The 14541-nt window shown below is 39.3% G+C and overlaps 1 protein-coding gene across 21 annotated transcripts in view; it reads left to right on the top strand.

The window, feature by feature from the left end:
• LOC100747372 (disks large 1 tumor suppressor protein) overlaps nt 1-14541 on the top strand; it is a 537264-nt gene that overhangs the window by 308339 nt on the left and 214384 nt on the right. For 20 of the 21 annotated variants that reach the window (XM_012387744.3, XM_033321742.1, XM_012387743.3 and 17 more), the window contains one exon: nt 10260-10355. The exons of the other annotated variant lie outside the window; for it this stretch is intronic. In XM_012387744.3, the coding sequence (XP_012243167.1) occupies nt 10260-10355 (96 nt within the window). The remainder of the gene's footprint in view (nt 1-10259; nt 10356-14541) is intronic. 21 annotated transcript variants of the gene reach the window in all.

The following is a 14541-nucleotide window of genomic DNA, read 5'->3' as shown; positions in this document are numbered from 1 at the left end:
GGGGGGGGGAGAAAAAGGAACAGTTGGGAGAGAAAAAAAGGAGGAGATAAGAGAGAAAATAAATAAATACACATAAATAGAAAGGTGTCTCCGAAATGCTAAGATAGTTAAGATTTCAAGATGTACTTTAATTCTCACTGAAGATAAGAAATCATTCTGTATCCTTGTAATATGACGGCAGATATAGACGTAACATTGCATTTCTACAAATCTATCGTCGCTTCTTCAAGTAACTATTAGAATTGAATTATAAATAAGTATTATAATGTTTTATCAAATTATCAACTGCAGGTATTCTAGGTCCCAGAATTTTGGACCATATTCGTCATCGACACAGCAACTTGCTGCGCTATCGAGCAACCAAAACACATTGCACGTACGAATATACTAATAGAAACTGCAGAGAAGCTTAACGTCTCCATCAGGAGACAATCTCCCTTAGGACCACGTGGCCTTAATTAACAATTTTGCGTTCAAAGACGGACACTAAAATTTACCGTTAAGGGAAGAAGTTACCGGTCAGGGAAACAAAATATACATTTTACTAGCACAAACAGTTCAATTCAATTCTATTTGAAAAAGTATCTTGCATACTTTAAGTTAGAGGTAACCGTAGAAAAAGAGCAAAAAAGCCGCAGATAAAGAGGCAAAAGAAAGCGAAGGGGTAGACAGGAAATAGGATAGGGAGTATTCAGAACCATCGTGACCTGTTCACTATATCCGGTCACGCGCCGGTGCGTGACTTCCTTTCATCGGCTTACAAGCATCGGCTAAGAGTGCCTGTATACGCTTGTTCTGCAAACGCCGTGACAACGACTTCGCCTCTAACGTTATATCGCGCGGCGTTTGCTCCGGGGGCTGCTGGCCTCAATCTCGAGCCTATATCGCTGGCCCTGGCACAGCACGGCGTCACAGCCGATCGATGAACCCATAAACCTGTCCTGTTCCGTTGCCATTTCGGAAGAATATATATTGTGATCGTTACTTTGGTTATTCACGAGCTCTCGAACATGGTCGCCTGCGTTATTCTGAATTTTAAATTCGGCCGTTAACCTAGGATCTTTGACCATCTTTTCTCACTTCGCAAAAAGTCCTTAGTCTACGAGATCCCTGGAGAAACTCCTGCTATAGAGAGAACAAACGATTATTTGTTAGAGAAGGTCATATGTTTATCATTTAAAGTTAATGAATATTTTGGCAAATTGCTACACTTGTCTAGGAATGCTAAACAATATCATAAATCGAGGAATAGAGGAAATGATGTTATAAATGTCACTTTTTTAAATTTATTTTGCTACATACAGATTATTTATAGCGGCTACAGAAGGTATTATTAGTACATAATTGTGTTTATTGTAGCATTTACATTTAATTAATTAGATCCAAGTATATTCGTATCATTTAGTAATATTTTCATATGACTACAGAAATTTGCTGCTATGAAATTGAAATATTGATTCTAATAAAAATGGACTTCATTGAAAAATAAGGATACATGTCAAAGTATTTCGGGTTGAAAGATAATCTAAAAATTTTGCACACTATTATATGCATTTCAATAATTTTATTAATTTGCAGTAATTAGTGCTAAGTTATTGAAATCTTTCATCGAATGCTATTGATAATTAAAATTGGCAAATCCAGTTTTGACAAAATTGAATATCTCTTTTACTTTGATAACGGTAAGTTTGGATAGAATTTATGACGGTCGAATCACCGGTTTGAAACTAGCTTCTTGGCTTCGACTGATGGAATCATAAAGTTGTCCTGCCCCATTTCATTTTGAGTTTCCGTACTCTATTCCTCGGTTACCGGAGTGTATTACGATCCTCGTAGAAACGAAGTCGATCACTGAACAATGATCAATCAGGATTCAGAATGTGGTTCGTTTTAACGTCTGTTTGATGGTTTTTTCCTAACGGTTGCGCAATGAACTATGTAAGACTATGATTCATAGAGGAACGTAATGATTGAACTAAAATCTAAGTTTTTAACGATATCGTTTCAAATGACGATCATCTTCGAACAATGGAATTTGACGATCTTATTAAAACTATTTTAAAGATTCAATGATCCCTTGCATCGCGGCGGAATCAACGTCAATTCTAAATAGAAACCTTAATTCGCATCGGCAATCAGGGAAGATTACATCGACTCGTAATTTCGTGGGATTGCGGAGGAAGCTTACAATTAGTTGACCGACAATCGTAATTTAGATCGATGCTTCGGCTGTTATGGAAACCGACGTTCGTGAAATTCATTACCCGTTCCGTCGGAGATAGTCATCCATCTCTAATTAACTTTTCTCCATAAAAGTCTCGACATTCTACTCATCGATTTGATATCGAACACTAATACCTTTATATCCTGTTACACCGAGAAGCACACTTTGTTTCAATTCGTAAACTATAAAGGCTAAACAACGAACAAGAAATACGGAACGATAATACTTGACATGTTTAATGATAATAGGATAATAAGAGGAAGAATGGACCTTGAAAATTTGCAACAGGCGAATAAGCTTGAAGTTACCGAATGGCGAGCTTAATAAAAGCATGAATAAATATCCAAGAACTAATAGCAGCGTAGGACAACCAGCTGGTAGTTGATAATGAGGTCGTTATTTTACCGTGCATAGCGAACTGACGTTGCAGGTCTATGTATGTTTGCCTCTGTACACGTACACGCATGCTATCTCTTAAGTCGTGGTAATAACTAACAGGAGCGATAGAGTGCGTCTCGTCCCGACCTTCCACCCTTCTCGTGATATTACTTTCCTAGCGCCTTCGTGTAATTAGCCTTGGCTTAGTACACGCTTTTGTACAAACGAAAATTGGATCGAACCGCGGTAATTGCGTGGTCTTTGCTGCGGTGCGTTTTGGAAAATGCGTAATCTTGATACGAGAATTCCTCGGTTCTCGAATAATCGAGGAAACTATGAAGAGAGATATGAGAAAACTTTATAGCGATACATTAAAGGTCGATGAGGCGGGAAAACAAAAATTCGCTTGACTTGAAAGCACGAATTCTTGTGCGAACATGACACCTTTTTAGAAGAACGTCGAGAGGTCGGAGAACTAGGAGGACGCAACGTCGACGTTTGAAACTCTTGACCCGTGAAACCCTGTCCCCGCGAGACGGTATTTCGTTCCATCGGCTTCACGAGAACGTTCTTTCATCTCACGATAAAAGTGTTACGTTCTTGGTGGCGTCGAATGATCCCCGTAGCTATCCGGTGAAATTAGTTTCGGGCAGGGTGTCTCTGCTCTGCTTCGCCACGCTATAAAGCACATGGTGCACCGGTACTGGGATTATCGACGCGCCACGCTTACGAAGGGTGTCCCTGTTCGATACGCAAGTTACGATCCGGACAGGGATGAATAGGGTGTCCATTAACATTAGAGCTTGCACCGAAAATGCTCCGTTTTAAGAGATAGCTTTACCTGCTGAAAATAAGCGGTACTTCCGGATTTCCCCCTTTAATTGTTACTTGCAACTTAATTTTGCACTAATGTATTTTTATCCCCTATTTCTAAGTTGATATTTGAATCATTACGAGTGGATTATCAAAAATCAAATGCGAAACATGCAACTACTGACAAAGTTTATTGCTTAAGGAATTACTGATCTATGAATATATACCCCACTTTATAAGAATCTGCATAAATATTCGCAGTCTTCTTATGATTATTTAAATTTTATTTATGATAATGGTTTATGATTTGTTTTCGAGTATGGTTTATGAATAATAGTATAAATTAATACTAGTACCTATGAACAAGAGTTTGTACTAATGAAATTCACAAAATACGCTCTGTATGATCTTAGGACAAAAAATTTCTAATAAAGTACGTTTTCTATTATATTCGAATTAATCGAGTCGGGGCTTTAGCTATTTTCAAAGTTTTTTGATAGTATAGGCGGAAGATAAGCAATTTGCGCGATAACGAAACGCCATAGGATTTCTGAACGCGAGCTTGTGGGCGGACAATCTGAGAGTCGGAAAATTATCGGTGTAAAAAGACCGATACAAAGGAATCTCATTTTCAGATGGCTGAAAACCGCTTCGAAAAAAGGAGTATTAAGGATATGTATGGTCTTTTGCAACGCATAAAGGCGCATAAAGGTACTGGGCCGTTATAAAAGAACCGAATCCGCCTTCGAAACCTTTCCAATTCGGTCTCGCTGCTCTAGATCAAATAATATAGAAGAAGTAAACCCCTTATTTTATTCTCACGGTAACGGCGAGCGTGTCCTTCGAAAATCTTTGCGGAAGTCTTATTGAAAACAAAAAGTTCTGGAAATCCCGTCAGTTGGAATACGATTTGAGCATGATTCAAAAACATATTTTCGGGAATTTTTTTAAATTCTAAATTCTAACTCCGCGAGTAAAGATTGTCGAAATTGCCAACGATTTGTCGAATACGGGAAGCTTTAGTAAATGGTAAAGCATGTGTAAACTTTTAAATTAGACAAAATTCCAATGCTGGTTACTTTGAGCAATACAAAAATTCGTTGGCATATGTAAGAAAAGATATTTATGGAAATTAGAAAATGAAACCTGATTGAAGGATATAATAAAGGTATCTTTAGTGCAATACATAGAGAAGCTTTTAATATAATTACATTTTACTCTTATATCAGAAGTTTGACCCAGAACATCATAATTTTCATTATTGAAATTACTCGCTATCAATGAATATTACCGGCAACTGTACCGAAGCATTAATTATACGTCGATATAATAGATCTCATAGAATTGGTTGTTGGCCGTGCGGCAATCACAGACTCAGTAAATGTAATTTGCCAATAGTTGAACCTGCGTTATCGGTTCCTTCAATTTGTAACCAACGTTTCAATTGGCTGATACTAGCTAGCACAAAAATCAATTACGCCAGAGTAAATCCTGTTCGTTTGCTTCAATCAACGAAAATTAAACAACCGAGGAACACGGAACAAACGATAAACTTTAAAAGCATAAAATTCCTAACTCCTGAATCCTTTTTCCTCTCAATTAAACATTTCACGTTTATATTATAATCTTTTCAAAATATTCCTATCAAAATTTCTAATCGTAAGAAGCAACCTTATCCAAGAAAAATTAATGCTGGATAATCATTTCAGAGGCATTAATCATCTTCGTATACGATAGTAGACACAACGTCAAGCTAAAATAGTCAAGTGCGAAACTCTCGAGTTGGGGCGGAGATTTCGAGTTATCGAACTGGATACATGTATATAGTCATTGCAGGCAGGAAAAGAAGTACGTGCCACGAAGCTGCAATGCGCGAACTGGAAGATCCGTTTTCATCTGTTCGAGAAGATCTGATGCTTCGCAGCGTCTACGATCGCACCAGCTCGAACGACGAAAGGACAGGGGAATAGGACGGATGACGAGGTGGAGCAGAAGGTCCGCCATCAAAGAGGAAAATTGCTCTGCGCCATCGCGGAATGCGCGTATTCGATCATCGTCTCGGAATCGATGGAACGTCTTTTCACCAGCTTCGCCAGATTCACAAGGCGAGAGATTTTATTACGCCCCGATTTTTGTTGCGTCGACGAACGAGTTTCGACGATCGGCTTTCAATTGATTGTTATCGAGCGGCAACTTTTAGCGACACGTACAAAGAGATACATTAACGAGAGACACGAAGGAACAGGATATAACGCAGTCTGTCTCCGCAAGTGTGCAAAAGTTAGGAAAAGTGATTCTCCATGAAAAGTAAATCAGAAGTGTATAATACAGATTTTGTATATAAAACTTCCCTTCTTTAAAGGAAATGACTTTAGGATTCGTCAAATATATATGTATAGGTTGGTGGAAGAAATAAAGTGCAATAGTAAAATTGGTAAAGAACCAGAGTTGATATCTTTCGAGGATTGAAGTAGAGCTTTAGTGGAAAACTTTTGCAGCTTACAGTTCAAAGAGTTTCTGTACAGCATGTATGACTACATCAATAGATATCAAAGCAGGAGCATCAAAACATACTGCATACTTTTGACTTGTTTTTCCATAAGGAATCTCGTTTTGCGATTGTACCACGATTACAGAGGCATCTCATATACGAAACAAGCAAGGCAATAGTAGAACATCGCAAGTAGAAGAGAAGAACGTGCATTCAATTTAACATAATCGACAAATCTAGTAATCTAACTATTACAATAGAATTTGTAGAATCATTATCCAAAGACTAACTCGCCTCATTCTAACAGTTTGAGCATCGTTTCGCGATCGTCTGGTTCGCATCTCTAAAATTCCATTTCCATCGATCGAGTGGTTCGATGTCAAAATACCAATTTCCTTTTTCCCTTCTGTACGTAACATATATATGCTTTTCTTGCATCGAAATAAGGTTTCGCGAGCGCATTGCACGTCGATGAAAAATGTAACTGTATACGAAGCCGAACTATTAAGTAATTGGAAGTTCGAAAATTCTCCGGTTTCAGAGATATTTTGTAACTATCCGAAACGATCGCATAACGCAGCTCTTACGCGGAATTTCGATCCGAATTCTCGTAACGTAGAATCGAACTTTTGGCGAAAACAATCCGATACACGGATAATATAGCGGATCGATCCATCCTTTGCACGTTTCGAAATGTTCGACGTTTCCGGCCGCGTTCACTTACGCGGAAACTCGCAAGCTCTTCGATGGCTCCTCGAATTTCCAACAAGAGTAGCAACGATCGGAGAGAGGTAGCATCGAGAACCGGGAATTATCGAGAATATCCAACTGCTACGGAACCGTCGCGCCTATTAAACTCCCGTATAAGCACCAAGATGCGGCGCTGGTCACCGGATACTGACGTTTTGTGGTTAAACTGAGGTGACTAGGCAAACGCCAGCTGCCAGTAGTTACGGTCAAACTGTCATCAGACGCGAACACGGTGCCAGCGGGCATACGTCGAACAAGTTCAAACAGTATTGAAATTCTACAACGTATATAGAGGTCAATTTGTAATTCCTAAACGATATAATCATGATGATTCGTTTAATTTCGTCGTAAACGAATTCGATATAGCTTTATCGAGAAACTGCATTAAGTTTTAGTGGTACATATTGAACAATAGATAGGATGTAACAAATTCTATGTAACTACTGCTTTCAGAATGTGTTATTCTGAAATTAGGCAAAGTGCTATTTGGTACAACAGACCATCGCAAATGGAGTTTAAGATTACTGTTAATAGGAACGCACTAGGTATGCACTTGGAACGAGTTAAATACAGAAGTTGTAATTAAAACACAATTATTATTTTTTATTAATATTCATTATTAATTCGAAACTACAACTATTTTCGAAACCTTTTGGTTTAAATCCATCACGGTGTGATCGACATTCCTAATATTTGCCCTATATTCGATTAGACATTGGTTCTATTGTTGAATGGATGCGACTTTTTCATGTCATGAAACGATTCTTGTTGTTCTCTGACACTATCTCGTTGATTGTTTCCGGAAATCCCCGGAGTGGTTCCGTACCCCGCTCTCGAAGAAAAGCACGCGTGACTTCGTATACAGCCAGCCAGAGGAAGACAGATTGAAAAGGCACTTGTGCGTCGAGTTCGTTTATCCGAAGATGAGACCGAGTCTCGAGTCTTCGGCAAACGTACGCGCGCTTCTGTTTGAAATCTCGAGACCGGGGAACTCTTCGAATGCATCGAAATGAAGGCACCACCGTCGGCCAGGAAACTTTCGCCAAGATAAATTTAGAGCTGCGCTCCAACCTGAAAACAATACTTTCCCCCTCCATGACTTGGAAACTTTGATCGAGATTCAAAGTGTCCTCAAACAGATCCTTCTACTTCCACATACGCGGATGAATTTAATCGCAGGCTGAGTTAATCTATCCGGTTAATTTCATACGTCATTGTTGCGTAGAATGGACAATTTTTTTGATTAATAGTCATAGATTCTTAAAAAATATGTCAGCAGTTGCTCATGAAAGTATGCGAACACTTGTAGAAATCTTGTGTAGCTATATTATACGTCGTAAGAGTTGTGAAGCATTTTGAAATTTTAATAGCGCTGTAATGAAACTCGACTATCGTGATTATATACAATATACGTGATTAACTTCTAAATGCACATTCACGTTTGTTTCAAACTTGCCTAATGTAATCACGATACTCGTGTCTCGTTATAATGCTACTGAAATTTCAAACGGTTTCACATGATGCACATAACATGTTCATAAAAAGTTTCTATGGTGGAGATATGAATATTTTCCTAAGCCATTGTACATTGGTATAGATTTAGTTTATTAATACACAATGCTCTAAAAGGAGTTGTGTTTCATTGAACAGATTCATTGTACGAACTATGCCAATTAAATATGCCTCACTCTTGTTGATAATTACTAGAAGCTTATAAAAAAACCTCACTTTTTGAAACACTCAGTATTCTCAGAGAAAATGTTTATCTCGCTAACAATTCTACACAATTTTGTTACTGAAAGTAACTGTTTCAGCAATTTTATAAAAACATTCAAATTGCACTTTGTAATTGAAATAATAATTCAATCTTCTATTTAGTAACCAATTGGAACGAATGTTTACCTAATCCGAATTTTCCATTCATAATTTCAATTCCAATCACTAGATACAAAATCGATATAATATCTAGTAAACGTGATAGATATCGACCGTTATAGAAACGCAGAACTCATTTCGGGATATTTGCTTCGTATTTTCTTTTAATTTCTACGTGTGGGTAAGCGTAAATCAAATATATCAGCCGTCCATATCTGCGCTTGAATCCAAACGAAACAGACAGGAAGAATCGTAGCAACGTCTCTTTCGCACACTACGTCTACGAGCAAGGCGACGTACTCTAAACCGGGCCAGCCGCTTGTCAAACACGTAGCCGTGTATTCTCGTCCCAGGGTTTGACGTTTTTCTCGGCCGACATCCGGGGCAGAAAGTGGTCTTTCGTTTACATTTCCGTTCACCATGGATGGATCGATCTATCTTCCCTTTATTTTTCAGACAATCCCTTCTTATCGTTCAGCACAGCAGCGAAAATCCCTCTCTCGGTTTACACACGGTCTCCTCTGTTTAACGGAGTTTCGTTTCCGATAAAACTCACGATGGGTTAAGCAGCGTCGAATGAAACGAAAGAAACACATCGGATATGCAAAAAGGAAAGAAATTGTGAAATTTATTGTAACGAAGGAAAGTACGATAGTAGAAAAGGAGAGCGAGTCAGGTGAATGCCGATAGAAAAAAAGGGGCGAGAGGAAGGAGAAAATTCTTAACACGTTCTTTGATGACGCGAGAGCAACGAGGTGACGAAGGTACCGACATTTTTTTTCGACGAAACAAACTGCGGCGACCGAGGACGATAGGGGTAGTAGTGCATGTTTAATAAAGAGTAAAGCACGACAGGGGTGGGCAGATCGAGGAAAAGTAGCGCGGGATGTTAAACACACCTGCGCATCGAAAGTTCGTCATGAATAATTCCGTTTGGCTCGTTTAACGCGGTCGCAGTACGCGCGCTGACGGAACTTCCATCAGCTCCCGCTGAACGATAATTGACTTTGCGTCTCACCGGCTCTATTTATTTGCGCGCTTTCCAGGCCTCGCCACCACCCTGGCTGTACACTTCCTGGCCGAGAGATCGAACGAGCGTTAAACGACGCTCAGCTGGAACACGACAAAGATAGGGAAAACAAGGAGCTAGATCGAGAAGTTTAAATTGCGACCAGGGATCGAGTTAAGGCTTAATAGCTAATTGATTCGGAAATTAAATCGTAGACTTGTTTTCTCGCTGTGCGCTCCGGATTCATCAGCGAACATCGCGACGTCCAATGATTTATCGCGAATTCTTTGATTAAATGGTTTGGGTAGGGTGGAAGATAGAGAATTCTGTAATTCGAAGGAGGATCTGCTGTACCAGGGTAGATTGAGTTTTGCGTTGTTTCGAAGTTGCAATTGCTTTAACTGAACCGTAAAAGCATCGAACCAATGAATGTAGGCGGTCGAACGGTCTCTAAACTATGAAATAACGAGGCTCGTCAAAGTCTATTATGTTATGCATGTTTAATCTATTAGGGCGATGACAGCAGTTGGATGGGAATATCGATTATGTTAATTACACATTTTGAACGACCACACGATATTTCGTTATAAATATGTATAGCACGATACTTAACAGCAATGTTTTTTTTATTAAAAAAACGCAGAGTTTACCGGAAGTACGTATCGTTTTCTCGTTGACAGGACATGTAAAGATGTTTTTAGATCATATGGTTATTGCAGGGTGGCCCAGACTTCCCGGTGAACCAGACTCTGTCGAACATTTATGGCCGCACGTCGGCCAGTCCAGAGGCTCCAGTCTACGTAGACGAAACTCAGGTTCGTAAGTCTGTAAATAATGTCGTGTGAGAATTAATTTCGGTCTCCGTTGTTCTTAATTATACTAAACGATAATATCGTTCAAACTTAAGTGTACTAACAATAACATTTAGCAAGCGTATCGGTAATATCCTTATCTAAACTAGCAACGAATTTAAACATTGAAGATACTTAATATGTTTTAATTGCAAAGAAACATAATTTAATCAGTTGGATTGAATTTTCAATACTCGGTTGGCTATAAGGAAATCTGTCAGGTTTCTGCAATCTTTTACTGCAAGTTCAAAGTTTTCTACTTTACCGGCGCGTTTCTCCCATATAATTTCTTTGTGACTTCAGCTACAGACACTCATCGATCAATTAGCAACCACAGATATCTTTTTACTAATCCACCCTTCCATTTCTTTTTATATAAAAATATTTAAAACCTCTACATTAACGAAAAGATAATTAACAGAAGTGTTCCTCTTAAGATAAATGGAGTTTCTCAGCCACGTTATTGCACACTTCTTCCGGCAGTGTTCATAAAAGGGTATTTCTTCGAGGCACGACAGAAACAGAAATTAATCTATTTTGCATCAAGGACGAACTATAATTTTCCAGGTTCCGACCTTCTTGTTGTTCCTTTCCGTTTTCTCATTTCCTTGACGATCAAAGTGGTAAAAAGGGGAGATGCATTATACTCGAGACACAGGTCACGATCCCTGCCATCTTTCTGCTTATCTTGCCTCAAAAGTTGTGCAGTGTTTTAGAAATATCGTTGAATAGATTTCACTGTACGGCCATTTGCAAAATGGAATTCACTTGCAAAAGTAGGAGACCGGAAATGCAATTTTCTCTTTTCTGAACAACGGAATGCGCAGAGAAAGATGCATGGATGATGTGGCCGAAGTCAGTTGTGAAACGACACTAGAGATGATTTCATCTAGTTTTAGCCGTTCCATGTGTGGAATTTCACAATTGAAATTCGATTCAGTTTTACACGCCATTTCGCCGATTAACGGGTGCCAGCTCGTCACAAAGTCAACGATAAAACGGGAACACCGACAGGCTCGCCTGTGGCGAGACCATTTGTAAATTATGCCAGAAATCAGCGTGACTGCATTATCAATGCTGTTACGCGGCTTCCGTATTTGCAAATAAAGTGTGGAAACTGCGTATAATGCGTCCCATTTGATTTAATCGACCTGATTAACCTGGTAAAATGCAATCATGCAGTCGTTAGTTGTTTAATCCGTACTGGCAGCGTGAAACTCGTTAGTTCTCATTACGGCCATTGCTTCGACTAGCACCTCTTTTACATTGACTACAAAAAGTATTTGCACACATTCTTATTTTTCAATTAAACGCCTCTCTATCGGATTCTATATTTCGTTTTCATAACACCACATTTTTATAATCATACGAAAATGCTCTTAAGTGGTATTAAATAACAGATGTACTTGAATTTAATTAATTGTAATATGTAGATGCTGAAATAAATGCAAGAGCGTACTAATACTGTACATATTATAATCACAAAGCTAATTATCTTTTCAATATTATTTTTAATGGAGAATTCTTATTTATCTTTGTTTAACTAGATTCTCGAGTTAATTAACTTCATTCAAACGAAACTGCAACCGAAGCGATAAATTTGACATTGCTTTCACGTTTAACCATTAACTCTGCGCGGACTGCAGCGGAAGCCAGGACGGAGCGGGTCCGTCGACGATAATTATACCTTACGTCCGGAACGTTCGTCTCGAAATTACATTCGAGCAAGACCGTTAATGAAATAATAGCGACGTTTCAGGTGCACAGATTATAAATAACCGTCGATATAACGTCGCGCGCTTCTGTGCCATTGAACCGGTTTTCGCATTTCGCCCGGTTCTTCCGGTTCTAACCACGCAAACTTTAATTAAGCGCCTGCTTAATCAGGAAAGTACGTAAATTTTCCCAGAAATCTCCAAGCGAAGACAATCTCGTCGGGCATCGATCTCCGTGCTCTGGCGCGTCTCACGTCTCCATTGTCCGGGAATATTTACAACATCGAGGATTTCGCATTTCCCCCTCGATCAATCGCGAAACCATATCAAACTACTCGCCGTTGAGTTGTTCGGTGTGGAATACGGAAACCGAGCCGCGTCTTACTCGGGGGTAAGCCAATTCGTACGGAAAATGAGATTAATGCCCGCCTTTATCACGCTCACAGATACGGAACTGCGCGTAAGCACGATCGTTGAACATCATTCGAACACGCTGGTAAGATCGTGTTCGTACACTGTAGCGTGAGTTCGACGAAAAGAACCGTGTCGGAATTAGACCACGACGCTTTGGTAGGAGCACCGGAACGTGACGGCCACCAACGTCGAAACGCATCAACGCCAGTACCGACGCTGACGTCTATCCCTTCGAGATACATACACCAAGCATCGAATGATGCGTTTACACTGTTTCGTTGAATACCAATTTATCACAAGTGGCTTCCGAGCTTTCTTCTATGGTGTTTTCCTATAGTCGTGCATCTACGATAACAAAGTGAATTCAGTAAGAATGGCGTGTTGTTTTCGTATGTACTTTCGTGAAATGAATCCTTTGTCTGACGAACAGTAGTAGCCTTTAGGCGAAGCACTACTAAACGAAGTGTCTTCTGAATTATTACGTTGCCCGACAATCGAAGTGTACACCATTCTGAAGGTTCACTTCTCGATGAACGAGAATTATTGCGTTTCATCAAAGTCGAGACGGATCGATGAGAATAGAGGACACGTGGACTTTAATGCTAAGAGCGGAAAACGGGATCCATTAATTCACACGAATAGCCAACTTTACCAGATACTTGTGTTTTTTTTTGGAAAACTCATGACATGAAATCAGTTGTTTAAGGAGGTTGAAGTAGAATGGGCACCTGAGGTATAGTTTTGTAAAACTGCGGCCTAAGGAAAATAAGCTGGCTGACCAAAGTACACGTGCGGTGCCAGGCGTTCTTCTTTCGACGAATCATTATTTTCTCTAGTCGCCTAGGAAGCCTCGGACTGCAAAGAAAAACACGGCCAAATATTTAACACACGAATTTTTCCAAACATAAACTTTTTTATATTCTCGACTTCTGTGCGAATAGGAGAAAGATCCGCTACGAAAATAGGAACAAACGGACCGAATAATAGCGTCAGAATACACGTGATGCGTTTACAGTTACTGCTATTTTGCCCCGTGCTCCGTGATTCTCTCGTAAACAGTTTAACGATGCTGTTTGATATTTTTGGAAATGCATAAACGTTTTAGTCGCTTTGAAGATTTTCTTCTTCCGAGCCAATGACACGTGCACGAACCTCCATTAAACAAGAGATCCCGCGGAACCAAACATTGTCTTCTGTCAACGCTAGAAATAATTCCAAACAAGCAGAGAACGATAGATTTTTATCTCGAACCAATACGATTCGACGTGTAAATTGTTCGGTAGTTTTTTGTTAAAAGAGAGATACACGAAATGTTTTTCTTGTATTAACGAAAGTTTTCAACGATCCCGATTGAATTCCTGGTCGCCTTTAAATTTCATTTTTCACTTGGTGCAACTTCTTTATCTGCTCGCGTACCAGTCGCAAAATCGTCGAAGAAACTGCAGCCACTACTCATTCTTCAATGCGAACCTTCTTACGGGAACTACTTTGCTATCTATCTCTCGAAGCTTTCCTCAACTTCCTGCGGACGTTGATCGGAATTCCTTTCGATTCGATTCCCTTATCTTCGTTTGTTCTACCACCGGTGGAACGAACCTCCCGCGGCTGAGTGTTTTAAAGAGATAGTTGAACGCGAATATTTGTCGTGGAAATTTGTTGGATGAAAGGAAAGACTCCTCTCTGACATTTTCGTCTGTTTTATCACAAGTTCTACGAAACGTCGATTGTTTTGGAGAAAGTGTATTGCGCTGCAGTGAAAAACGCAATCCATATATATATCTTGTTGAAAAAATTAATTGAAATAACTTGAACATTCGCTGTAACTGATGATGATTCATTGAAAAAACGATATAACGAAGTTTGGTAAACGTAATTGAATATGCGTCGTGCTATATATAAGAACGTGTAAATAGTCTAATATGTGGAAAGAAAAATTGGGACGTAAATCATCTACGCAAGTTCAAATTTTGACAAGAATGAAAAGAATTAACACAAACTGATTATCACAAATAGACTTCCAA

The sequence above is a fragment of the Bombus impatiens genome, unplaced genomic scaffold (genome assembly GCF_000188095.3).
Source record: "Bombus impatiens unplaced genomic scaffold, BIMP_2.2 scf_0487, whole genome shotgun sequence".
Classification (NCBI taxonomy): domain Eukaryota; kingdom Metazoa; phylum Arthropoda; class Insecta; order Hymenoptera; family Apidae; genus Bombus; species Bombus impatiens.
This window is presented reverse-complemented; position numbering and strand designations above follow the sequence as displayed.